The sequence below is a fragment of the Rissa tridactyla genome, chromosome 26, assembly GCF_028500815.1.
Source record: "Rissa tridactyla isolate bRisTri1 chromosome 26, bRisTri1.patW.cur.20221130, whole genome shotgun sequence".
Classification (NCBI taxonomy): Eukaryota; Metazoa; Chordata; class Aves; order Charadriiformes; family Laridae; genus Rissa; species Rissa tridactyla.
The window spans coordinates 1,049,360-1,075,594 of NC_071491.1; the positions used below are offsets into that span (position 1 = coordinate 1,049,360).

Here is a 26,235-nt window from a genome sequence, read left to right on the forward strand (position 1 = left end):
CCTGGCATTATGGTCCTATGTCTGGTGCCTCCTGAGCTGATTATGATATTGCTGGCACGTTGGGATCTGGTGTCCTAGCAGCAGTAGGCCCCAACAGAGATGAAGGGAAAGACATTCTCACTGTGCCAGAGCCTGTTCTGAGAACCATGCAAAAGAGAGTTTGTGTGGGCATTGAACATGACTGTGTTCTTGAGGATGTATGCAAATGTCCTGCTGTCTTGCTTGGTTTCCCTCTCGCAGTCCACGATGGTGTTCACCTTGTATTGCCAGGATCCTGGTTCAGTGCTCAGTGGTGGCTCAATATGGAGAGAAAAGGCATTTGCCTGATAACATGAATCCAGAAGTGGCAGGACAGGCAGGAGAGTCTGACTGCAAACTAAGTGACATGGAAAGCTCATCTACCTTGAGTTTTACATATCAGTTCTGTTCCTACTCTCAAGAAAGGGGCAGATATTCATGCTCTCAAGGTCTTCCTGAACATCCTTCAAACTGCATACCAAAACCAGGAGAATAGGAGTAGATTTGACACCATTTCCAAATTAAAAGGTTTGCTGCAACTCCACAAGCAACACTGATGTCAACTCAGGCATGTTGCCTCCAGGAGGCACCTGCTTCTTCCAACTGACATACAAGGATCTGTGATGAGTGGTGAACATGCACAAAACGAAGTGGGAGGTATTCTTGGGAAGACTGGTTAAGGCTCATCAGAAAGCTTTCCCATCCAAGAACAGCGATCAACTTTTGCACAAACACGCCATGAATGTTTAGTGGGATCTTCAGTGACTGACACAAAAACTCTTTTCATGCTCATGTTGACACCTGATGTAAGCTTCTGTACACAAAACCCACGACTGTTTTCACTTCCTGCGTTGAGGATCCATTTCTTTCCATGAGTGCTTAGAAGAACTGAAGGTCCTCTCTAGCCAGTGACTTGTAGCCTGAAGTATAGGTCATCTTCTTCTTGACTGGATCATGGAAGGATTAAAAAGTAATGGAGTAAGCTTCTTAAATGAAAGATCTGTTCAACTTTGATTTGGTGGCAAAAAGCAGGGGTCTGATAAGAGGCAGTGTAATCTCAGGCTTTGTGTTTCAGTGAGACATTGACCATGCGTTCCCAATTCATTCATTCATCATCATCCAACACCCACATTATTCTTAGAGGCTCATCGTCAGGCTTTGTAGTAGCAGGGCCTGTTGAGAAGAAAGGAAAAAACTTCTCTTCCTGGCTGCTGTCACCTCCCATGGTGAAAGTGTACAGAGACGCTTTCTTATGGACGTTGTAAAACGTCATCTTCTTGGCTGAGATGTCCAGGAAGATCCCAACCTTTTGCAGCTTCCCACTCACCCTCAAACGGGTCCAAGGGTCTGCGTAGGCCCAATACTCTCGCCCATCTGCACACCCTATGACCCAAAAGCCATTCTTAGGGGTCAGAGTCACAGTCCCTTTGCGAGTCACGGATTCCCGGGCAATGCCCAAGGCCCAGCTTCTTCTCTTGCCAACATCCACTTGCCAGTAGTGTCTCCCAGATGTGTATCCTTCCTTTGCCAACACAAAAGTGTGGGAATCAAATCTTTTCTGATTCCTGGGCACATTTCTGATGGTGCCAGTATCTTTCACACTCTTCCCATCATCTGAGATTTCCAATCTGGGGTGAGCCGTGTCAGCCTCGAGCGTGACATCCACTGCAATGATCAAGTCACTCAAGTAGTAAAAAACATGGTGGCTACTTTTGTGGAACTTTCTATTATGTGTCCCCTCCCATTGGTTCCCTTGCCATCCCTTGTTCTCCACTCTGATGCATCTGAGGCAATCTCTTTGCCCAGGATACCTCTAGCTTCTGCTCTCCCAAATCTCCCATCTCCCTTGTCTCTCATCTATGGCATGCTGAGAGTGTGGCCGGCACACACCAAATGAAAAATGACTCAAAGACACCTCCTTGAAGATGTCATGTAGCATCAGGGAGGACTGGAAGGGAGGTGAGCAGAGGGTAACAACCATGCCTTGGCACACACCTCCTCTTTGGGCAAAACCAGAATCACAGAATCTGCTTGCATGTTAGTGTGGGGAGAAATTCCATGGACCAAGTCTGTATGATGCAAATACAGCAGGTGTGTGTACATTCAGCAGGAGAAATGCTCCAAAGGCATCTGGAAATGAGGGTCTCCTTGCTAAAACCTACCCTTTTCTTCTGGGAATCAATAATATTTCTTTAACTCCAAGAAACCCCAAGAGTGACTTGTGAAGTTTCTTGGGCAGCGAATGAATAACAGAAAAAATAAGAAACAATTCTTGCTGTTCAGAATTCATCTGAACCGCGCCTTGTGAAGGAGGAACATGCTTTCCAGAGCTGCATTCAGGCAACAGGAGATGGCATTCAGCACGGGTTCCGTTCTTACCTTTGTGTTGCTGTGTCTGCAGAAATTCTGTAGGAAATGAACAAAGGAGGCATTGAGTGGATTTAACAAGAAGACCACGGGTCCAGCGACATCACACATGATCTATGATGCTGGCAGATGAGCACACTCTTCTGCAGCAGCATGTCTTTTCTACAGATCAGAAAGCACATCGCAAGCCTGTCTCATCCTGCAAAGACGAAAAGCCAGTGGGCCACTAAGTGATGGGTCTCACAGAAATATTTTAAACGCACCATGAACACAGAGAGGAAAGAGGACATGATCCCTGGTAGCAAAGAGGATGGTGAGAAGCATGGGTAGGTGGGGGCAGTCTCTTCAGCAGGGAGACAATGCCATTAAATGGAGATGGGGAAGGTGAGGCTAGACATATGGGGAACATAGCCTTTGGCAAAGGTGGAGTCCTGCTTTTGAGAGGAGCAAGGCACGCACACACTTTGGACAGGCACCTGTGCTGGGAGAAACACAGGCCTTGGAGGTTCCTGGACTGGGTTTACCTGTGCCCAGGTATAACAGCAGGCATTGCTCGTAAACATGCCTCGTCCAACTCAATGTCAGACTTGCCATCACGCGACCTCTCTTCCCACTGCCTTTTCCATGAGCCTGAGAGGGCACGATTATCCATGCACCCACAGACCAAGCCAGATCCCTGGACATCATTCCCTCAGCTCTTGCAAAGCATTCCTTAACACTACAGGGTCTTCCCCTGCACAACACGATGGGGTCAGGAAGCTTTCCTGAGCCAAGTCAGTACTTGCAAGACATCTCAGCAGCTGAGTGTGTTCTCAGAAGCATCTGAAAGGAAAGGTCACTTACTCTTTTCTATCCGCAGTTGCTCTGTAACGACAAAGACCACAAGAAAGAAAGGAAGGACGTTTGGATTTGCCTGGGATGCCCGTCAGAAGAATAGATGCTCCTCTGCCGTCCCTCTGCAGAGGGCCCGTGCACACCAGTGGCTCCCTCTTGCAAGGGCCGTCTCTCTCAGGAAGGTGATTTCTCAGGAAAAAAGAAGAACTTACCATTTTCGTCGCGGAACTGATCTAGAAAAGGAAAGGCACAGGCATGAGCAGAGACGGGCTCTGGGGCTGCTTGGCTATTCTTGGGGAGGGCTCAGACAATGGGCCCTAGTGTTTTCTTCTCCCTTGGAAGGGTATGGCCTGGGTTCATCAGGGACACGCTTCCACAACAGCATACCCCTCTGGCCTGCCTCTCTGGGACCCCACAAGCTTCTTTTGACACTTTGGAGACCCTCTCCAGCACACAGCAGTGCTTGGCTTGAAGGACAAGACCACTTACTAAAGCACAGCTCATTCCCCTGTGCATTCCCATTGAAGGTGCCACCTCAGAGCAGTGGTGCTGGATGGTGGACGGAGGGCAAGGGGCCATGAGGGAGGCAAGGAGCAGGCTCTGTTTCAGGCTGGAAGGGAGGAAGCCTGGACCCAGGGACACCGAGTGCTCCCATTTCCCACCCTGCCCTCCACGGACAAGCAGCCTCCCACACCCCAGGCAGCACTCACCTATCTTCTCCTGAAGGTTTCCTGCAAAGGAAAGGAGAAGGGCAGTTAGAGCCGGAGGGGGATGCATCCCCTGAAGCCCCAGGGAAGGTGTTTGGTGGAGTTGGGATCCCCCCAAGATGTCAAATGCCTTCATGGACTAGTGCAAGTGTGTGCTGAGGCCCAGCCATCCTTGGAAACCTGAGGGTGCTGCTGCCTCACAGCAGAACAAAGACAACTTGCAAAGGCCACCCAGCTCAAATTAAAAGACTTCACACAAGGTGACTTCTGTCCACACTGAAAATGAAATTCCACCACCCCACTGGTATTTCCTGTCTTCCTTCCTTCCTTCTCTCCTTCCCTCCCTATTTTTCTCATTTCTTCTTTTATTCCCACATTAGCTTTCTTCAAGGGCAAGCCTTTTATGCAGACACCAACCACAGCTGAAGGCCTCACTTAGGTTGCCAGAACACAGGCACCTGCTGCCGGGACCCCAAGGACACCACACTTGTGGCCCACATGGAGAGACCCTTTCCCCATGGAAACCAGCATGTCCCTCTTTGAAGGACCTCTCCCTGCACAATGGCAAGACCCCAGATAGCAAAGACCACTTGCCCTTTTCTTCTTCCACCTGGGCTACAAAAGGAAGGAGAAAGGCAGTTAGTAAAGAGACATCGCGTAAGGCTCAGTCCCCAGCTGGGCTCTAGAGCTGGGTGTTTTGCTGGGTCTGCCTTTCCTTTGCCTACCTTCATGGTTCCTGGGAGGAAAGGCATCTGCAAAAGGGGAACGTGGTGGCATGAGCCCAGCGTGGAGCCAAGTGGCTCTGCAGGAGAAAAGCCAACCATGAGCTCTCAGCATCTGCAATGCAAGCTGCTACTTGAGCTTCTAGAAGCATGGCCTACTGATGCATGCAGAGAGGCTGTGAGAGCCACACGTGGCATCCAGTGATCATCTGTGGGATGTCGAGTTCACAAGAGACAAGGAGAGGCTTTAGCATAGAGCTTCCAGCTGCGTGGGAGGCTGGAGGACATGCCATGCCCCCTTGCGGCCATGGGTTCCTTGAGTAGGCCTAAGAGGAGGTGAAGGGAACCATCTGCAAGGAGCCTGTAGCTCCAGGAAGGACATTGCCCAAGACGACGGTGAGAGGCATAGGTAGGGAGGTGTAGGCTCTTTAGCAGGGTGACATCGCCATGAAACGCAGATAGACATATGGGAAACCATGCCCTCTGCAAGGGTGGAGTCCTGCTTTTGAGAGGAGCAAGGCACGCACACACTTTGGACAAGCACCTGTGCTGGGAGAAACACAGGCCTTGGAGGTTCCTGGACTGGGTTTACCTGTGCCCAGGTATAACAGCAGGCATTGCTCGTAAACATGCCTCGTCCAACTCAATGTCAGACTTGCCATCACGCGACCTCTCTTCCCACTGCCTTTTCCATGAGCCTGAGAGGGCACGATTATCCATGCACCCACGGACCAAGCCAGATCCCTGGACATCATTCCCTCAGCTCCTGCAAAGCATTCCTTAACGCTACAGGGTCTTCCCCTGCACAACACGGTGGGGTCAGGAAGCTTTCCTGAGCCAAGTCAGTACTTGCAAGACATCTCAGCAGCTGAGTGTGTTCTCAGAAGCATCTGAAAGGAAAGGTCACTTACTCTTTTCTATCCGCAGTTGCTCTGTAACGACAAAGACCACAAGAAAGAAAGGAAGGACGTTTGGATTTGCCTGGGATGCCCGTCAGAAGAATAGATGCTCCTCTGCCGTCCCTCTGCAGAGGGCCCGTGCACACCAGTGGCTCCCTCTTGCAAGGGCCGTCTCTCTCAGGAAGGTGATTTCTCAGGAAAAAAGAAGAACTTACTATTTTCGTCGCGGAACTGATCTAGAAAAGGAAAGGCACAGGCACGAGCAGAGACGGGCTCTGGGGCTGCTTGGCTATTCTTGGGGAGGGCTCAGACAATGGGCCCTAGTGTTTTCTTCTCCCTTGGAAGGGTATGGCCTGGGTTCATCAGGGACACGCTTCCACAACAGCATACCCCTCTGGCCTGCCTCTCTGGGACCCCACAAGCTTCTTTTGACACTTTGGAGACCCTCTCCAGCACACAGCAGTGCTTGGCTTGAAGGACAAGACCACTTACTAAAGCACAGCTCATTCCCCTGTGCATTCCCATTGAAGGTGCCACCTCAGAGCAGTGGTGCTGGATGGTGGACGGAGGGCAAGGGGCCATGAGGGAGGCAAGGAGCAGGCTCTGTTTCAGGCTGGAAGGGAGGAAGCCTGGACCCAGGGACACCGAGTGCTCCCATTTCCCACCCTGCCCTCCACGGACAAGCAGCCTCCCACACCCCAGGCAGCACTCACCTATTTTCTCCTGAAGTTTTCCTGCAAAGGAAAGGAGAAGGGCAGTTAGAGCCGGAGGGGGATGCATCCCCTGAAGCCCCAGGGAAGGTGTTTGGTGGAGTTGGGATCCCCCCAAGATGTCAAATGTCTTCATGGACTAGTGCAAGTGTGTGCTGAGGCCAAGGCGTGCCTTGGGTACTGGTGCCTCAGCAGAACATAGACAACTTGCAAAGGCCACCCAGCTCAAATTAAAAGACTTCACACAAGGTGACTTCTGTCCACACTGAAAATGAAATTCCACCACCCCACTGGTATTTCCTGTCTTCCTTCCTTCCTTCTCTCTTTCCCTCCCTCTTTTTCTCATTTCTTCTTTTATTCCCACATTAGCTTTCTTCAAGGGCAAGCCTTTTATGCAGACACCAACCACAGCTGAAGGCCTCAGTTGGGTTGCCAGAACACAGGCACCTGCTGCCGGGACCCCAAGGACACCACACTCGTGGCCCACATGGAGAGACCCTTTCCCCATGGAAACCAGCATGTCCCTCTTTGAAGGACATCTCCCTGCAGAATGGCAAGACCCCAGATAGCAAAGACCACTTACCGTTTTCTTCTTCCACCTGGGCTACAAAAGGAAGGAGAAAGGCAGGTAGTAGAGAGACATCGCGTAAGGCTCAGTCCCCAGCTGGGCTCTAGAGCTGGGTGTTTCGCTGGGTCTGCCTTTCATTGGACAGGCACCTGTGCCGTGAGAAACACAGGCCTTGGAGGTTCTTGGACTGGGTTTGCCTGTGCCCATGGACACCACAGGCTCCCTTTTCAAGGACCATCTCGTCATATGGGGAATATACCCCTTGGCAAAATTGGAGTCCCACTTTGAAGGACAAGACTCCTTACTAAAGCCCATGACATGTTCCCCCCCCTGTTGAAGTATGGGGAAAGGAGGGCAAGGTGCAGAGAGGGAGGCAAGCAGCAGGCCCTGTGTCTCTCTGGAAGAGAGGAAGTCTGGGCCCAGGGACACAGATCACTCCCCATTCCAACCCGGTACTCTAGGGACAAGCAGCCTCCCACACACCAGGCAGCACTCACCTATCTGCTCTTGTAGTTGATCTGCAAAGGAAAGGAGAAAAAACAGTTACCACTGGTAGAGGATCCATCACATGAAACACCAGGGAAGGTGTTTTCTGGACTTGAGAACCTCCCGAGAAGGACATTTCCTCACATCGGGCAGCACTCACGTATTGTTTCTTGGAATTTATTCCAAGCTTGTGGTTTTGGTAGAAAAATGAAAGTCAAGGTGTTTTGTAACGTAGCAAATCAAAGAAAATAGTGGTTTCCAAAACATTTGTGAGGTTGGCTTTGATGCTTGAGGGCATAAGCCTCGCTTACTAAGGTTAATCACTGAATTTTTTTTTATTTTTTTTTTTTATGTGGTTGGACTCGATGATCTCAGAGGTCCCTTCCAACCACTAAGATTCTGTGATTCTGTGATTCTTTAATTCTTGTATGATGTGAAGGAACTAAGAAATATAAGAGGATTCCACTAATATCTTACCTTTCTGATTCAGTTTATAGTGGCTCCAGAATTGTACAAAGTTCAAGATGTTCCATGGGAATATTGATAAAATGGATGACAGAAGCCAACCTGCATTTTTTCAGAAGAACTGTTAGTATTTCATGGAAGTAGAATTAAGTGGATCATCACATCTGTTAGATGGCTCAACAGAACTTGGTTTTTGGAATGTGCTCATGAATTGCTGTCTTTGTCCCAAAGGACCCCACAAATCATATGACTACCGATATATACAGTATTTTCAATTCAGAAAATGACAGGGATAAAAAGAAGAACAATCTTACAGGCTTTGGTTTAGCTTCTAGGATGAATGCAGTAAACATAGCAGTGGAAAGTATATTTCATATTTCCCATGGCATCTCTCCTTCTTACCCAGGAGATTTCTTAAGAGCTCAGTTATGGTCTTCGGTATTTTCATGAGACATTGGATTTTGCCCTTTACACCAAATGGCATATCTCTTCTGCTTGTGGAGGACAGCTGAGAAGATTAAAAGCTACAGCCTGCAAGAGAATTAATGGTGAAGAATGTTTGGCTACCCTGACCAGGCAATAGAGAAAGGATGGTGGTGTGCTGACCTTGTCTGAAGTCAAATGCCCACTAAACCGCTCTCTAACTTCCCCTCCTCAACTGGACTGGAGGAGACCTTCCCCCCACCCTGCCCTTCTTCCCAGGCTCAACTTCACTCTTTCATTCCCGACTAATCCTTCTCACCTGAGCGGCATCAGGGACTGGGGAATGGGGGTGGTGGTCAGTCCATAACAAGTTGTCCCTGCCACTCCAACGTGGGTCTCTGCACAGTTTTACCCTTTCTTAATTACGTTATCACAGAGGCATCACCAGCTTTGCTGATGGACTCAGCTTTGGCCAGCACTGGGCTTGTTTTGGAGCTGGAAAGATCTGGCTGTGTGTAACATGGTACAGACCCTGGTCTCTTCTCACAGAGGCCACCTCTGCAACACCACCCCCTCCAAAACCTTGCTGTGTAAACACCATACAGCCATATTGTATGACAGCCTTTGCATTCAAGCAGAAAGGCATCTGCAGGCAGAGATTCAGAGCAGAAAGCTAAGGAGGTGCTCTGAAGAGTCTGCTGACCAAGCTGGCCTTTCTCCCTTTGCAGACACCAGGGACAGTTCTTCCAAGGCTATGATGAACCCTTGTGAAAGCCCTCTCAGAGCTCTGTAGGGATGAGTTTCCATGCTATGAGAGCTGGCTGTGGAAGTCTTTGCTTCACCAGCCCTTCCCACAAAGTGGCCTTCTACTTCTGACAAGATCCATCAGGGAAGGAATGACGAGCTGAAGTCAGAAGGCAGAACCAGGAACTGATCTGCTTCTTACAGAGGAGATATGCTCATGGCACACATCATTGCTCTGCTCTGCTCTTCATCTCTCTCTCTCTTCCACTCATTTTTCCCTGTGCTGCCTGCTTTTTGTCTCTTTTTGCCCTTTTTGCAAAAGGCTATGTTTAAAAGAAGCAGCAGGATTTGGTCAAATGTGTGATGAACTAGAGGAACGTCTTGCCAAAGAGTGCTGCATGTCAAGAACGCTCTCCTTGTATCCAAGGGGAAAGTCTAGAGCTGGGTTAGTAAGAAAGTTTCACTGAGGATTATAAATGGAGAAATCACATCAGGGCCCCATCAGAAGTCACAGACACTGGGCCTATGGCTAAACCGTGCACCTAGCCCAATAGGATGGGTATAAAAATACCAGGCATGGATTCAAATGATTAAAGCAAGCTGTATTTCTTCAAACTACTTTTTCCTATTTTCCTATAGTCAGAAGGGAAGGGAAGGGAAGGGAAGGGAAGGGAAGGGAAGGGAAGGGAAGGGAAGGGAAGGGAAGGGAAGGGAAGGGAAGGGAAGGGAAGGGAAGAAGGGAAGGGAAAGGAAGGGAAGGGAAGGGAAGGGAAGGGAAGGGAAGGGAAGGGAAGGATATAAGTAACCCAAAGCACCCAGCATTGTGAGGTCTTTGGTACCTGAAAGCAGAGCAATAGAGTGATGCATTCTTAAAGAATAACAGTGAGTACATACGAAAATGCAACAACATACCTTGAAAGAAATCCCTTCTCAGCGGTGTCTCTCCTGAGCCAAACTGGCTTTCACTGGTTGGGCAATGGCACACTTACGGGCAGCCTTCAGCGTCATTGGACTTTGTGCAGTTCCAAGAAAGAAGGCTCATAAAAATCTGTTGGGACTTTGACACTCAGCCTCGCACTGGCCGGCAGAAGAATCCTTAAAGGCGTGGAAAAGTCCCGTCCCAAGTACAGTTCATATCGGGGATGAGATTCAGTGTTGTGGCCCTCCTTAAGGAATGGCTACAGGTAACCTGAGGAGGAAATGTTGGAGGACATACATGATGTACACATTGGGTTATGGCTCTGCTATTGATAACGTAGGAACGGCTCCTACACAATGTAGCCTAGAAAAAAATGGTTGTACTTCCAGGAATGGGACACCCTGCTTTTCAATGTAGGGGAATTATTACTTTCTTGCAATGTTCTCTCTCTCTCTCATATACTTGTTTAGAAGGAACCCTGACATTTGGTTTAGAAAAAATACTTATTTTATCCAGGGCTATATATGCAATCCTAAGCCAAAGCTGTATTGAAGGATGGAGAAAAAAAAAAGAAAAGGAAAGACATGGAAGGGGAGGGAAGGGGAGGGGAGGGGAGGGGAGGGGAGGGAAGGGAAGGGAAGGGAAGGGAAGGGAAGGGAAGGGAAGGGAAGGGAAGGGAAGGGAAGGGAAGGGAAGGGAAGGGAAGGGAAGGGAAGGGAAGGGAAGGGAAGGGAAGGGAAGGGAAGGGAAGGGAAGGGAAGGGAAGGGAAGGGAAGGGAAGGGAACCTCTTTGTTTTGCATTGTTAGTGACACGGTTGGACAGAGTTGAGCCACATTTGGAAGTTTCTATTGTTCCCTTTACAGAAAGTTGCCTGTCATTAAGTGGTGAAAGGGACCTTTTTGATTCAGAATAAGTTGGGAATCAGCTCGAATAAGCTTGGGTGAGGCTGCTGAAACACAGGCCCAGGTTGCCCAGAGAGGTGGTAGATGCTCCATCCCCTGGAGACATTCAAGGACAGGTTAGATGGGGCTCTGTACAACCAGATTTTCTTGAAGATGTCCCTGCTTATTACAGGGGAGGTTTGACTAGACAGCCTTCAATGGCCCTTACCAACCCAAACTCTTTTGTGATTCTATTCAATGATTCAGCCAGTTCTGCACCCAGCACATCTTTAAACTCATACTGGGAAAGCACAGCCAGCTCCGTACACCAAAGACTATAGAAAAATCCTTGGTGAAACAAAAATTGGGCCCAGATGGAGACTTGATAGCATAACTTTTTTTTCCAGATGACCATTCTCTCTCCCTTTTATTTTCATCTCTGAGCCCTGCCAGGAACAGCCATGCTGCTGATGCCCCCAGTTCCTTCCTGCCTGCACGTGAGGAGACATGGGGTGTGAGAAGAGATTCTGGCCCCTCTATGCACAATGTCCATTTAAAGTCTAATTCAATAATCATCAGTGTGACTATGCTCCATATTGTGTCTGCTCTACTTTGGACTGATTGTGCTACCTCAGCTAATGATTAAATCATTTCCAAATATATCTGCTGTTTAGCAACGTGGAATAAAAGGCCTGTAAAAGACAAAGGGCATGGACAGCAATTCTGCTCATTCAAAGGGAAGTTTCCAAGGGCTTGATTTGATTCTCTAAGTGTGCCTTCTAGCATGCCTTAGGATATCTCTACTGTTGCTAGAGGTTTGCAGGCAAGCAGCTGAGTCAAGCCCCTGGTGCCCTTATCATGAGCTCAGTACCACCACAGAAGATTAGGGTTAGGATTAAAGCACCTTAACTTTTTCCCTTTTAGGTTAAACCGCACTTGCTCAACAGATTTATTTTTCAGGGTTGTTTTCCTCTCCCATGATGCTCCCGTGTCAGCTGTGCACTGGGACGGAGGAAAGACTCCAGTCATTGCTAGTTGCAGCAGAATGACTTTTCACCTGAAAAACTAAAATTACTCCAGCTGAGCTATGATCAGAGCTGTTTAGCACCCCGCGGTGTTCAGTCCCTCCACTTGAGAGAGCATAATCTGATCTCACAGTTTATAGAAGTTGCACCGATGAGAAAATAAGCCATGCGAACCACAACTCTTCCAATGATCCAAGCTCATACAGCTGTGGTTCATTGTCACAGCCATATAACTTCCCTTCCGAGGACACTTGCTGTAAAATCTCTAAGAACAGAGCAGGATGTTCATTGATGGCCTGAGCAGCCAGATAAGTCCATCATCCCTCTCGCAAACCTCCCACCAAGTGGTACCCTGGTTTCACCTAGCGGCTGCATGTCTCTCAAAGGGGTACAGCCAGAAGAAACCAAGGAGTCTGTCCATCCTTCCCATGTGTCTCCAGATGTCCCATGCTGCACAGCATGTGGGGAAGGACAGTTCAGAGACGTGGGACACATAAAAATCCAAATAATCTCCCTAGGAGACTGCTTCATGGTGGTTTCATTGTCAGCATTTGTAGCTGTGTCTGCACTGTGCTTGGCAGAACTGGGCTTGGCTCCTGATATGAGGACGTGCACTTGCATTTATGCTGCAGAGAAATAGCAACTTCGTTTTTTTGGTGCTCCTCCAGGCACCTCACGGGAAGAACGTGAATCCTCAAAGGAGGAACATCAGGGGAAAAGGCAAGCACTGCATTTTCAGGGATCAGGGATCTCTAGTAAGGCTGACTCATACATCAGAAAGCACCAGCCAAATGCATGCAAAGGACACGGGGAGCCCCAAACACCTGCCATTACCTTTCATAGAAACTTTGGTATACGGGAGCCTAAGGCAATCTGAGCAAAAAAGGATTTGGGTCCCCCTTCATCAGCATTTTAAATGTTACCCACAGCTCCCAGACGGTGAAAGTCAGCACAACTACTGAGCACTCGGCACCACAAGGAAAACCACTGTTTCCTATTTGATTGTCAATTTAATGAAGACACACATGGAGTAGAAACTTGCGGGAGTGGTGAAACCATGGAAATGGGTAGCTGCAGAAGCTGTGAGTGCATCTCCTTGGTCCAGGTTGATTGTTCCTGATGGCTCCCCTGGGGAGGGGGTGGAGCACGTGGCATTGCAAATACCATGCACATGTGTCCTTCTTGGTCTTGGTGGATTTCCCAGTCCACACTTGTCTGACTCTCACTGTCGGGGTTTGGATGGAGCCAAGCAGGGCTGCCACTGCCCAGCTCTGCTGCTCTGGTGCTCTCTCCATTCTCATGAATCTCATGGAATCCATGAGAGTTAGTGCAGCTCAGGTCTGGTTTTCTCTATTGTCAAAGGTCAGACTGTGCTCGGGAAGTCCCAGTCTGTGTTGTGGTTGATGGTGAGGGGTTTCCCCTTCTCTCCTGCCTCACCAAGGCCTGGCCTGAGGAATGGGTACAGCTTTGTTGACCCTTCGATGCCTTTGATGGAGATGTCCAGGATACAATCTTCAGTCACAATGTTGTAGAAGGAGAGGGTGCTCAGCTCTAAGTTCAAGTCCAGCCCAACCACTCGTAGTTGGACTTTCTCCGATGACAGTATCTTGGCATTGACATCCTCAGGCCAGTACTTCCCGTTCACCCTTCTCAGCAACCAGACCCCATCCTCAGGGAGGTCCTTCCAGCTCCTCTCTTTCAGTGTCCCCCTCACGGTCTCCGTCAGCACCCCCAGCTCCCAGTCCAGCCCATCTTCTACATGCACCTCCCAGTAATAGTGCCCAGAGGCAAAGCCCTCCCTCCCCACCACGATGGGGAGCTGGCGCCCCATGACGGGCTGCTGAGCAGATGGCTTGTGCTGGACTATTCTCTGGTCAGAGGACACAGCAAGCTCAGAGTGTTTCTGTGCTTCATCCAGGGTGATGGGCACTGGGGAGAGAGAGGAGGAGCCACTAGTCATTACCGGGCAAGAGGGCCAGCAGATGAGATCCTCATGAGAAGAGGGACCAGGTGCCTCTTAGAGAAAGCACTGGAAGGAGAGCTCCTGCTGCCAGCTCAGCCTGGGGACTAAGCGTGGCTTCTAGCCCAAGGGTGATGCCACTTTCCTGGCAGAGAAAGGAGGAAAGCTTCCTTCCCAGGTCTGCGGCTCCCAGGTCTGTAGGTCTGCACTGTGAGACCTCGACCATGGGTGTAATTAGACTAGACCCAAGGGAGCATCCAGCCCATGTCCATATGGTCCTGCTCAGCAGAGAGCAATGTTTTGGCCAGCTCGTTCCAGAAGGAACAAAGGAGACTTGCTGCCAGTGTCTATACCTTTCCTTTGCTTCCAGCCCTCCTGTCTCATTCCACCTCCACAAACTTACCCATGTGGCTTCGAGCTCTTCTGAACTCTGTTAAAAAAGAAAACTCAAATCAAAAGCAAATACACTGTGTTCAAGGCCAAAACACCCACGCTGCGTCCACGTCTCTCCCACATGGATGGTGCAGTACCCCCCTGCACCTGAAGGATTGTATCCCACAAGGAATGGAGAAAGCCTTGTGACCTGGCACTGGCTGGGTCTGGACAAGTGAGGACTGCTGTGTGGACATGGCACAGCTGAGGCCTGCCATGTAGGGAGGACAGTGGCGTGAGACAAAAGGGGAGCTCCTTGTTGAAAGTCAAAGCTGGGCACGGCTTTTCCACATGTATGTGCTGCTCTTACCTCCAGAACATGCACCGCATGCCCCCAGCTGCACCACGGGGAAATCACAAAGCTTAGAGACGAGCTCCCTGACCCTGCAGTACTCACTCTGCTATGGGAGAAGCTGGGTCACAGTTCATGCCCATCTGGAGTCCCTGATCTCTCCTCCAGCAGGAGATCACCCACGTTCCCCGTGGGGATGGGGCAGACGGTCGCGCCTGGACTCTGCTTTGCTGGGACTGTGGGGTCAAGGGAACACGCTGCCCCCAACCACAGACAGACTTGTATACAGAGAGGCAGAGGACAGGAAGGTGCCTTGACTTACCTAGTACTCTGCTTAGTGCATCTGAAAGAGAAACAGGGAGTGTTATGGGCTGCTGTTTGTTCAGTGAGAGGGCACTGCCACTGCTGGATACAGACAGGTACCCAGGGAGGAGAATAGTGACCACAGAGCAGGATAACTGGTCGCCATCTCTCACTAACTCCTGGCTCCAGCATCAGCGACATCTCTGCATTTCCAGGGGCAGTGCAGTTCTGCCTCTTTTCCACAATGGCAGCACCCTTTCCATTTTCCACTGTAAATGGTCTCTTACCGCATCGATCCTTCAGCTCCTTCTCTTCTGCAACAGAAAGAGGAGAAAAACATCTTTGCTTTCCCTGTTGAGGATTTGAAGAAGGAATTTCAGATGTCCCTGCATCAGCTCTGCATGGGAGCGTGGCAGGGCTTGAAGGGACTGCGGGGTGATTTCCCTCCTGAGCATTGCTCCCTGGGGGTGCCAGATCAGCCCATGCCCTCTCCATTTGTGTGAGGTGAGTGCTGGTGAAGGCTGCAGGTGTGGATTTGGGTCTGCAGACACCTTGTACTCAATTTCCCTATTGTGACCTGGTTATGGGAATGAAAAAGAGGATGTGAAGGGGAGGGCACCCACGTGGTGGGCAAGAGTGATGAAGAGGAGATGCCTCGGGTGGGAGGAAGGTTACATGATGATGGCTACATGTGCTTGGGAAAACCCAAATGCAACTTCCTCAATGCAGAAAGATTCATTTTACTGTACCTGCAAGCAGCAAGCGTTTCTCAGTTTCTGCACAGCAAGGGAAAAAGACAAGAGTTAGTCAGTGAGTAACGGCTTGTCATCCACAACACGCCCCACAGAACTTCTGGAGGATCACAGCTGCTGGGAGGTAGGTGATCATGGCCCCGACTGAGATCTGCCTGCAGGTTGCTCCATGTGTTTGTCTTGCAGATGGACTGCTGATGGGGTTGTTCTTAAATCCTCACCTGACGCCCACCCTGTGTCTTCCATCCCACACTAATGCAAGGAGGTGGTGGGTTCCCACCATGGTTTGGATGTGGTGAACTACCATGTCCTTCCCTGAACAGTTGGGTTCCTGGGAAAATGCACTGAGCTCTCCCGAGGGTCGTGCTCCCGCTGCTTGTGATAGACAAAGGGATGAGAGCAGAGGGGATTTGAAGCCACGTCATGGGAAAGTCTCCATGGGAAGGGATTGTCATCTTCCTCTGCTGGAGGTCAGAGAGCCAAAGGGGCTCTTAGGAATGTGGCTTTTTTCACATCTTGATAAACTCTTCATCTGAGGTAAGGGGATGAGTATCTTAGCTTTGCTCTGTGAGTGCAAGGAGAGCTCTCAGCATCTGAAGGGGGAAGGTGCTTGTGAGTGGGCAACAAAGGGGGTACTCAGAGAAAGAGATCTGCCTTACCGTGCACCTGCAAAGCCTCTTCTTTTTTCTTAGAAGCCCTCTGCTTTGCTGTAATGTTCAAAGAAGCAAGTGAAATAAGTACTGAAGCAGAAAGAAAATATCTGGAAGGGGAAACTGATGTCATATGTGATTGGATGGGAAAAAGCATCTGAATTCAGCTGGGGCATGTCATGGCAAGTTGTGCGGTCAAGGGGAGGATGTGAACACATCATGCTGGGATGGGGCAGAAGATAAGAAGAGCTTGTATTTGGCTCAGCCCTGTTGCATTTTATGGAGAAGATGAGCTCTTTGACCAGGTTTTGGCACTCTATCGTTGTCCATATTGTATCATCAGTTTAGTTACTCAGTTGTGTAAAGAATTTTGGGCTCTTTGAATCTCGGCATTCATGTTACATCATGTTGCATTCATGTTAAGCAATCTCTATTCCCCACCTTGAACCCTGTCTGCTCTGAACCCTTGAGGGTGATGGGATTGGATGAGGGCAGCTGAGACAGAGGCCACCTTGCACAGTAGTGGGACTATGACCACGTTGATAGCTGAGTGCAGACCTCCCACAGGTCTCGTGTCATATCTCCCCACCCTCCGCCGATATGCCCACACCCACAGGTGCCAAGCATGAGTGGAAGGAGGGCTGAGCTCTTTTGTCCTATTCAGGGACTCTGTGTCTTTCATGGGCAGGTTTCAGTGAGGCAGATAAGAATGTCATCTTACCTCTAAATGCCAGAGAAGCACCAGCAGCCAATGTGAGGAGAAATGAAATGAATAGTATCCAGAAGGCAGGGAGCCATGGAGACACACGTGGAAAAACAGCACCTGTGAAAAGTATCTGAGTTTCATCTGGCAATATGAAATCTTTCCCCCCGATTTGAGTACCCACCCAAAGAGTTACTGTAGAGATGAATGGAGAAATTGTCACAGTCCTACATTGTTGAGCAGAACCTGCCTTCTCTAGAGAAGTATATATTATCTAGGGCAGGAAGGACCCTTCTCATTTCTCACTGACACCTGTCCTGCCTGCAGTTATGCGCTGTGGTCTGGGATCCATCTAGCAGTACTGGAGAGCTGTTGTCTTCCCTTTCACTGGAAAGGGCCTTGCAGGGCTTTTAGGACCAAGAGCATACGGCAGAGGCTTCTCGAGATGATGTGACTCACTTGAGAGGTGCACAGTAGTTTTCTGCTCAGTCTGCACCAGGGGGTTCAGGATTTGACAGGTGACTTCTCCCGCTTCCTCTCTTGTGACCGTGACTCGACTCAGCACACTGAAGAGTTGCTTGCTGTCCTGGTGTATTGCAGTGTTCGGAGACAGTCTGTGCTTACTCTGAGTAACCCACTGGACAGTAGGTTTGGGGAACCATCCATGTGATCTACAGGCGAGCTCAAGCCCATTCCTCTGGGGGCCCAGTATCTCAAAGAATACTTCACTGGTACCTTAAAGGCAAGAGAGTTTGTTACTGGGAGAAGTGTGTTCCCATGAAAGCAGCTCTACCTGGAATTCATAGTTCTTGCTTAATCCGGAGTTTGGTCCACTATCCTGCCAGTGTCTCTCAGTCCTTAATCTAATCTTTAAAGTGGTCTTTGAGATCCCAGACTCTATCTGCCATATAAGCCAACTTTTCTTTGGCTGAGAAAAAGCCACTGTGGGATGGATTTGCCTCTCAGCTCCCCACTATTTCTTGGAACAGGCAGAGAGAAGATATATGGCTTTATAACTTTTTTTGTAGTATGAATCTATAGGAGCCTTGTCCAAGTTTGAGGAATTGGAAAGCAGAAAACAGCACAGTAAAGCACACTCAACCTGTTCTCTGGCACCTCCCCAGTTCATGCTAGCACTAAAGGGTGGGCAGAGATGGCCACTGTACAGGAACTACACCAAAGCCACTCCAGTGTGCTGATATGGCATGCACCACATACATATCTAAGTCAGACCCCTCAGTCCAAGCTGGATTTCATAGGAATTTTTCCTGGCCAATAGTCAGAAATGGGCACCAGCTGGAAGGTTTTTCTCTCTCCTATCTCAAAAGCTGATCTAATCTCCTTTGGATGAGGGCGTGCTGTTTTCCCATCAGTGAGTCCATGCTAACCAGCTCCACCTGGCATTATAGATACCTATGCACAAATGATGCCTACTGTCCAGCTTGGAGGTGAACTGGCAGGGGAGAACATCTCCTTAGCCCAGTTGAGAAGTCACAAGAGTGAAGACAGGGCAACCATTCACATCACTGCAACAGTCAGGTGTACTGAGTACTTTTATGTGTCTCAGGTAGTCTTACACCTACCCAGCAGTGATTATTGCAGCTAGCCAGCCCCATACACACCACAACAGGGACTAAGGATGAAGCCTGTGGAACATCCTTTGGCATAGGAACTCACCCCAGTCTCTTAGCAACTTTAGCAAGCTGTTCCTGCATGCTCCATTTCACCGTAAAATGCAACTGCCTTTGAACATGCATGCTGAATTCCACACCCCATCTCACCAGGAAGATTCAAATTTAAAGCGCTTTCCTTGCCTAAAACCATCATGACCTTCATGGGGCTGGTCAGATTGCCAGTTCCCTGGATTCCCTCCTGGGTGGTGGCATATGAGTTGAACTTTTCTTGGGTCCTTAGAGACGTCTCAGTGACTTAGAATTAAAGTATCATATCTGACCAAAAAGCAAGGTGCCATGTAGCACACTGGCTGATGTGAGTGGGGAGGTGATGTGTTGGGTGATATGAGTGGGGCATCAGCTGGGGGACAGTGCTCTTTCAGACAATTTTTTTCTCTCTGTAAAAAATTCACCACTACACCTAGACCATGAAATCTCCAACCTGCAACGCTGAGCATGGTGGCCGTATCAGCACCCCAGTCCAAGGACTTCACGAAGCAGCTGTATGTTCCTTCATCTGCTGGCTGGACATTCTTCAGTGTTAGGGACACATTGCCAGTGGCAAATCCGTCTATTGGCACTGATGTCCGCCCAAGGTATTTCTGTGTTGGTTTGTCACCAAACTGCCTGTATATGTGGATATCCTCTATATACCCATCTGTGATTTTCTTCCATCGCACTTCAATGTTCTCCAGTGGCTTTGTGGAAGAGATGTGGCAAGGAAGGATTGTGTCCTGGCCGACAACCCCCATTACGTTCTTGGGAGAGGTGACCTCAAAATTTTCTGTGGAAACCAAACTTGAGTGAGCATCTTCCTGAAATCAGTCAGAGAGAGTACTAGTGTGAAGGACACAGAGGACTGAGACAAACATTTATCCCCATTGCAGAGAATGGGGAACAGCTGAAAGTTGCAAATATTCACTAATGACATTGGTCCCTTCTGTTGAAGCACCTTCAAACCATGAGACAATAGATCACAACAGAAAGACGTCACACAATGAAAAAACTTAGGTAAACTTTTCAGTTTGGAAAAAAACATAGGAAAGCATAATTAATGATTTCATGAAAATAGTTAATATGTATTCTTTAGTTTCTATCAAAGTCTCTTTAGTTTTTATTACAGATATATAAATTCATTTTGGTTTGAAGCATTCAGTCACTTTCTCCTTTTTTCTTTTCTTTGTGCAAAACGAGGACTGGGGAAATTGGAAAGCCCAAAGTGATAGGACAGAGGGAGAAACTAGGATGACAGAAGTGGTATAGGATGGAATTATTTTGGAGAAAAGGGCGAAAAAAAGCTTAAAAGAAGGTACAGAGACATTTCATCCGTCTTCCCAGCCTGCCTTGACCCTTCCCAACCCTGTGTCATCAGCAGTGGGGAAGCTGTGCCAATGCAAACTGCCCATGAAGGCAGGGAAATGTTATTGGCACTGTGGCAGGGGTAGATACGGCAGACCTGTGTTGGGTTGGGGCTTCCCCATCTCCACCAAAGAATAGAAACTTAGGCTGGAAAGGGGCAGATTCCGCAACAGCAGAGAGGCAGGGCAGCTCTGGCTCTTTTGGAGTTAAAATGAGGACTTCTCAGAAGATCATGACCCTCAGCTTGAGCACTTTTTATCATCTGCAGACTTGAATTTCTCAGAAATGAGCAGAATAACATATGAAAGAGTTACCTGAGAGAGGGATGGCTGTCAGCAGTGCCACAGTGAAGAAAAGCCACCTCCTCTGGTCCATACCTGCTGTCACACATGTGGGACAGTCACACAGCTGACCTGAAACAGGCACAGAAGGGAAGTATGCAAAGAAGGGAAATCCTGTCCTAAATCCATCCGATATCTCTGAAATGGCCATCAGCTGCACGTTCTGAAGGTGCAAAGCGCTCAAGCAGTCGAGTTTAGATATCACGAAAACCTGTTCTTTTCCAGAGATCTCAATTAACCTTGAAGGTCCTAGGAATTTCTTGTAGTCTAACATGCTCCCAGGAAGTCGTGATGGGGTAAGCAAGAGAGAAAAGTTCAACTCAGCCCTCACCACTTGCTGCAAAATTTGATGGACACCTTAATTAACACACCAGCTTAAATCTCTGGTCTGTGTTACACGAGTCTCTCTGCTCATGCTCTGAGATGGGAGCAAAAGGAGGAAGAAACTGCTTACCTGCCCTTGTACTTGGGTGTGGAGGATGGGGAAACTGTCCTGTTTGCTATCCTGAAGATACTGCTCCCTGAGAACCATCAGACTGCAAAGTGACAGGGCATCGGTTCTGACACAAACCTGATATAATTTAGGGAGCTGCACCAGCGTCGGTTTTTCTGCACTACGCTAAAAAACTTGACCTTCTTTGTCTCTGGTGCTCTTTGTAGACTTTGATATTTCCAGTACGTGGTTGGCTGTTCTTAACTCAGTCCCCATAGCAACACTTTTGGTGTGATATCTTTATTACTTTATTAGTGTTCAATATTCCACATTTAGTGAGCAGCAAGGAAGGTAAGGCAACCTGATGACTTCCAAGCAGCAGTTAATCACCCTGCACTGCAGTGTCTGGATACTTCCCCACATCCCAGAGAAAGTGGCCTACAGGTCTCACAGCTACATCTGATGTTACTCAATTGGAGGCTGTTAGAACAGGAGTGATGGTGCGGCAAGTCAGGTGGTCAGTCTGCCTGATTCTGGATTAATTCTAGTGCTGGGAAGGCAGCTGCCCTCTTTGGCCAACTTGGGTAAGTACAAGTGGAGTGACAGGAGAAGGATTCAATTCACCTGGTTTTATTCATAAATTCTCCCTCTTCACTTGCTAAAGAGACACCTGATTCCTGGAGGTATTTCACCCAACTAGCTACAGAGAGGTACAGGTGGGATTTGTCTCCACTTATCTTTGATATTGCACTATGTGAGACTGTTAGGTCTCACGTCGTTCAGAAGCCACAGGTCTTAACGTGAGATGTAGCCATTGACTGCATCACCCACATCTCCATAAACTACGCAGGCAGGTCAGGGCATTGAATGACACTGCAACTGGCACTAAATTTTATCAACTGTCATGTTAAATTCTGCTCTTTCTACTCTCCAGGAATTTTCATGGGTTTGGACATGCACTAAGGTGGCGTTTTGCAGGTAATTATCACATGAGGATGTACGAAATTTTGTTGGGGACATTAATTTGGAGATCTAATATGGGAAAGGGATTAATCTTTCTTAGAGATTAGGGGGTTGCTCTAGGGCTGTTTCAGATATTCAGATATTCACCTCAAATACTGTGTTCAGTTTTGGGCCCCTCACTACAAGAAAGATATTGAGATTCCGGAGTGAGACCAGAAAAAGGCAACCAAGCTGGTGAGGGGTCTGGAGAACAAGTCTTATGAGGAGCATCTGAGGGAACTGGGTTGTTCAGTCTGGAGAAGAGAAGACTGAGGGGAGACCTTATCGCTCTCTACCACTGCCTGAAAGGAGGGTGTAAGGAGGTGGGGATCAGTCTCTTTTCCCAAGTAACAGGCCATAGGACAAGAGGAAATGGCCTCATGTTGCACCAGGGGAGGTTTAGACGGGATATTAGGAAAAGCTTCTTCACAGAAAGGGTTATCAAACATTGGAACAGGCTGCCCAGGGAAGTGGTGGAGTTGCCATCCCTGGAGGTATTTAAAAGATGGGTAGACATGGTGCTGAGGGATATAGTTTAATGGTGATTTTGGCAGTGTTCGGTTTATGGTTGGTCTCGATGGTCTAAAAGGTCCCTTCCAACCCAGAAGATTCTATGATTCTATGATATATTTAGGTTGGGATACTAAAACGGGCATTTGGAGGGAAGCAAGGCAGATATGACACAGGACTTGTAGAAACCTGTTCCTTTCTGGACCAGCAGCTGGAGGCTTAGAAATTCAAAATGTCACAAGACACCTGTGCTTAGACATCTCCTGGATGAGTTGACTCTCTTAAATCTTACAGGCCCATTGGGAATTCAGGGGAGTTCCATCCCTCCGACCTGCTTTCAACTTCTTCCCAAGCTTGAGATGACCTGTAGTGATGCGACTGGATACAACAGAGAGCAGAAAGTAGGATCAGACACAGACAGGAACATCTGGACAGATGAGCTCCAGCCAGAACATGCTGAGACCTTAGACACCCCATTTAGCAAGACTTCTATTTCTGATGACAAATGTTATTCTGTTTAAATGTCTAACTTCTAAAAAATTTTTCTGTCATCCAAGGAGGGCCCAAAAGAAACCTTGCTGTCTTGTAGTCACTTACTACTTCAGAGACCAAAACCACATTCCCAAACAAGTTGAATGCTTTTCAAAAGACGTGAAAATATGCCGTTAGGGAAAAAAAAAAAAAAAAGCCAAGGTTTCTCAGTCCCCTTGTGCTCCATGGTTAGCGCTGCTAAACAGACCTACTGCTACATCCTTTAACAAAGATCAATAATCATTGTTACACTGGAAGGGTAGAAAATGTAGTTGGGTTAACATTGACACTGCACAATATGTAGGAAATCCCCGAAGATCATCAAAAGTGCTAGAATTATAATATAAATGATTTAAGTGCTAAAAAAAGATGATGTCACAATGACCTGATGTTGACAACGTCAATCATTCAAGGTACTAATCAGGAAATTTTAAACTTAACATTTCTGCAGAGGCAACTAACCACCTGGGTGCTATGATAATTATTGTAATCCTGAGTTGTTATAATAGTTTCATACTTTTTCAGCTTTCAAAAGGAGAGACTTTCAAGTGGGTACACTTTATCGGCCTTACTTTGCCCCAAGACACTGCCCCAAGGGGATCCCTGGACCCAACACTTTTTCAGAGAGGGAATACAGCCCTTGTCTCCTGCTCTGCAGCCTCCCCATCAAAGTCGTACTGGGAAAACATAGCCAGCTCTGTACACCAAAAACAACTGAAAAATCCTTGGTAAAACAAAAACTGAACCCAGGTATCCAATTGATATCACAGCTTTTTCCCCCAGATGATCATTCTCTCTCACTTTTAATTTCCCCTCTGAGCCCTACCAGGAACAACCATGCTGCTGATGGCCCCAGTTCCTTCCTGCCTGCACCTGAGGAGACACGGGGGATGAGAAGACCCTTCTGACCCCTGTGTGCACAGCTTGGATGAAGGAAAGAGAGTGGTTCCCATCCACCCTGACAGCAGCACTGCATTCACAGCTTGTTCAGAAGTGAAAAAATTAAAAGAGACATGCTTACCTGTCATAATGAACGATGGCGAGCAGTGATATGGGACAGATAAGGTTTTCTTCCTTGCCAGAGAAACTTAACTTCCCCTGCAGAAGGGAAGAACAATGACAAGAAGAATCAGGTACTAAACTTTAAATTCAGCGTTTCTCTGCCCGACAGTCAGTTCTCTGCCTGAAGGTCATGTCTCATCTTCCATATGAGGGATATATTTTTCTGTTGAAGGCAATTAGGAATAAATGAAGCTTCACTGTTACAGAGAGGTTTAAGACAACCACATGATGTGCTGAATGTTCACTCCTTAGCACCAAAAGTGAAGCTTATTTCAGAATTAAAGCTGGGGTTTACCTGTTGTCACGTAAGAAAGAGCTCCACATCTTCAATCTCTGGATCAAAGATGAACTTTGATCAGTTCATCAAGGGATTACCTTTGAACAGTGAAATCGAAATGAAGAATGAAATATTAAAGATTAACTAGGGATGTGGCTCTGCCTGAAGATCACGTAATATTTTTCTGTAAGACTGATGCTTTGTTGTCAAGTAACTTTGGGAATAGGCATGCTTTCCCTGGGACTCGAGAGACACCATTCAGAGAAATCAGCTTGAAATGGAAGTAATTTTACCTATGGTCATGTCTTTGGAGTTAAGTGTTCTTGGATTTTCACCAGACTTGCCTCTTGGTATCGCTTCTCACAGCTGTTTCTTCCTTGAGATATCTTGACAGAAGTATTTGTAGTTGCCCTAATAATTATATGATATTGGGAAGGTTTGGGGGAGATGGGAAATGGAGACATTAAAAGGCAATTCTCTCCATGAAGGAGCAAAGGGAGGAAGGAAGAGGGAAAGTCTTACTCGAGGTGGAGGAGGAGCGTGTTAGGGAGCGTTAAACAAATTTGACACACCTAAGTCCACAGGTTGCCCCCACAAATGCTGGGGGAGCCGGCTGATATCATTGCAAGGCCACTTTTTGTTGCCTTTGAAAAGTCACGGTGACTGGGCAAAGTTCCTAAAGAGTGGGAGAGAGCAAATGCCATTCCTGACTTCAAGAAGGGCAAGAGGAAGATTCAGGTAACTACAGATCAGGCAACTGCACTGCAGTGCCTGGGAAGATGATGGAGAAAATCCTCCTGGAAACCACTTCCAAACACTTGAAGGACAAGAAGGCGATTTGGAACAGTCAGTGTGAATCTACAAAGGGCAAAACATGCTCGACCAATCTGATAGCCTTCTACAATGACCGGCTTGGTGGATGGTTGTAGAGCGATGGATGTTGTTTCTCTCGACTTTATTAGGTTTTTGACTGATGCAGTGAAATGTCAAAGTTAAGACTCAATAGCCTCAGTGACTATTAGGCAGGTATCCTTTATTGCAGCGCCAGGTGCACAGGGGATGGCTCCACCTAATGTGCACGCCGACTGATTTAGATGCACAGTTTAAATACATACTATGTATACATATTCACTAGTTTTCCTATAAATGATTACCTAGTCATTAACTCATTATTACAGGTTACTGCCCATTCCCGCATGTGCACTAGAGTCTCTCAGTGGTCTTCAGAGACGTCTGGTGGTCGTTTACTTCCTCCACTCCTCTTCATCATTGTGACCTTCTGGTGAACTGCAGGCCTCTACTCCTTTATTCTTGCTGGCACATCAAAAGTGTTAGTTTTGACTAGTCTCTGCATACCTCCATAATCCTGGGCCCCTTGTTTTGAGAGATAAGCTTGTACTACAAGGTTATATTGTCCTAAAACATTCTTTCTTAAAAAATAAGGGGTAAGTTCTGACATTTAGCACTACAACTGTTGCATCTGCTCTTTGTACAGCCTTAAGGTGCCTAGTCTCCTAAATTAAGCTCCTACTCTAATTTACAGTTCTAATATATTAAGCCCCTACTTCAATTAGTTTACAGCTTTAATACATCAAACCGTACTTCATGACAATGTCTCTAATAACATTTCCATAGATAAGATGACAAAATACAGGTTAGATAAGTGGGCTGTGAGGTGGACCACTCATTGAGGTGGAAACTGTCTGAACAGCCAGGCTGTATTGGCTTACCACATGGTAAGGTTTTTTCAGTGAAAGCAGGGAGAGGAGGGTTGCAGGGGTGAGAATACAACAGGGGAAGGACCAGGACCAGGTATTTTCTCTGCATCCTGTGGACAGGACCATGCCCAAGCAGAAATCCACGCTGAAGCCCATGGAGGACCCCACGGTGGAACAAATAAATATTTCCATTGCCCATGGAGGACCCCACGCTGAAGCAGGTTTATTCTGAGCACTGCAGCCCATGAAGAGGACCCATACTGGAGCAGAGGAAAAGCATAAGGAGGAAAAAGCAGCTGAGAACTGTTATGGACTGACCACAACCCCCCATTCCCCTTACCCCGGTGCTACTCAGTGGGGAAGACTGGGTAGGAGTTGGGGGTGACAGAGTAAAGGTGAGTCTGGGAAAAGCAGCAGTGGAAGGTAGGAGTTGTCTTTGTTTCCTGTCACACAAATCTATTATAATTG

The 26,235-nt window shown here is 47.9% G+C and overlaps 1 protein-coding gene across 1 annotated transcript; it reads right to left on the reverse strand.

The window, feature by feature from the left end:
• Positions 1-1,123: 1,123 nt before the first annotated feature.
• Positions 1,124-20,298, reverse strand: LOC128901531 (butyrophilin subfamily 1 member A1-like). Its single transcript, XM_054183604.1, has 19 exons — positions 20,208-20,298; positions 18,977-19,318; positions 17,321-17,596; positions 16,880-16,981; positions 15,506-15,532; positions 14,930-15,070; positions 14,776-14,796; positions 14,133-14,159; positions 13,207-13,698; positions 7,323-7,343; positions 6,841-6,861; positions 6,261-6,281; positions 5,763-5,783; positions 5,560-5,580; positions 3,930-3,950; positions 3,432-3,452; positions 3,229-3,249; positions 2,398-2,424; positions 1,124-1,683 (listed from the first exon to the last, which is right to left on the reverse strand). Exons 1-19 carry the CDS (start codon positions 20,266-20,268, stop codon positions 1,124-1,126), a joined length of 2,244 nt encoding a protein of 747 aa, XP_054039579.1. The 5' UTR covers positions 20,269-20,298.
• Between the last annotated feature and the right edge of the window lie 5,937 nt (positions 20,299-26,235).

Excerpts from the sequence above, each read along its gene's own strand:
- LOC128901531 (XM_054183604.1), bottom strand. The coding sequence starts at position 20,268 with ATGGACCAGAGGAGGTGGCTTTTCTTCACTGTGGCACTGCTGACAGCC. Across the intron at positions 15,071-15,505 it reads GAAACGCTTGCTGCTTGCAG|AAGAGAAGGAGCTGAAGGAT; the intron begins GTACAGTAAAAT and ends TTTCTGTTGCAG. Across the intron at positions 2,425-3,228 it reads GCAACTGCGGATAGAAAAGA|AATTTCTGCAGACACAGCAA; the intron begins GTAAGTGACCTT and ends CATTTCCTACAG.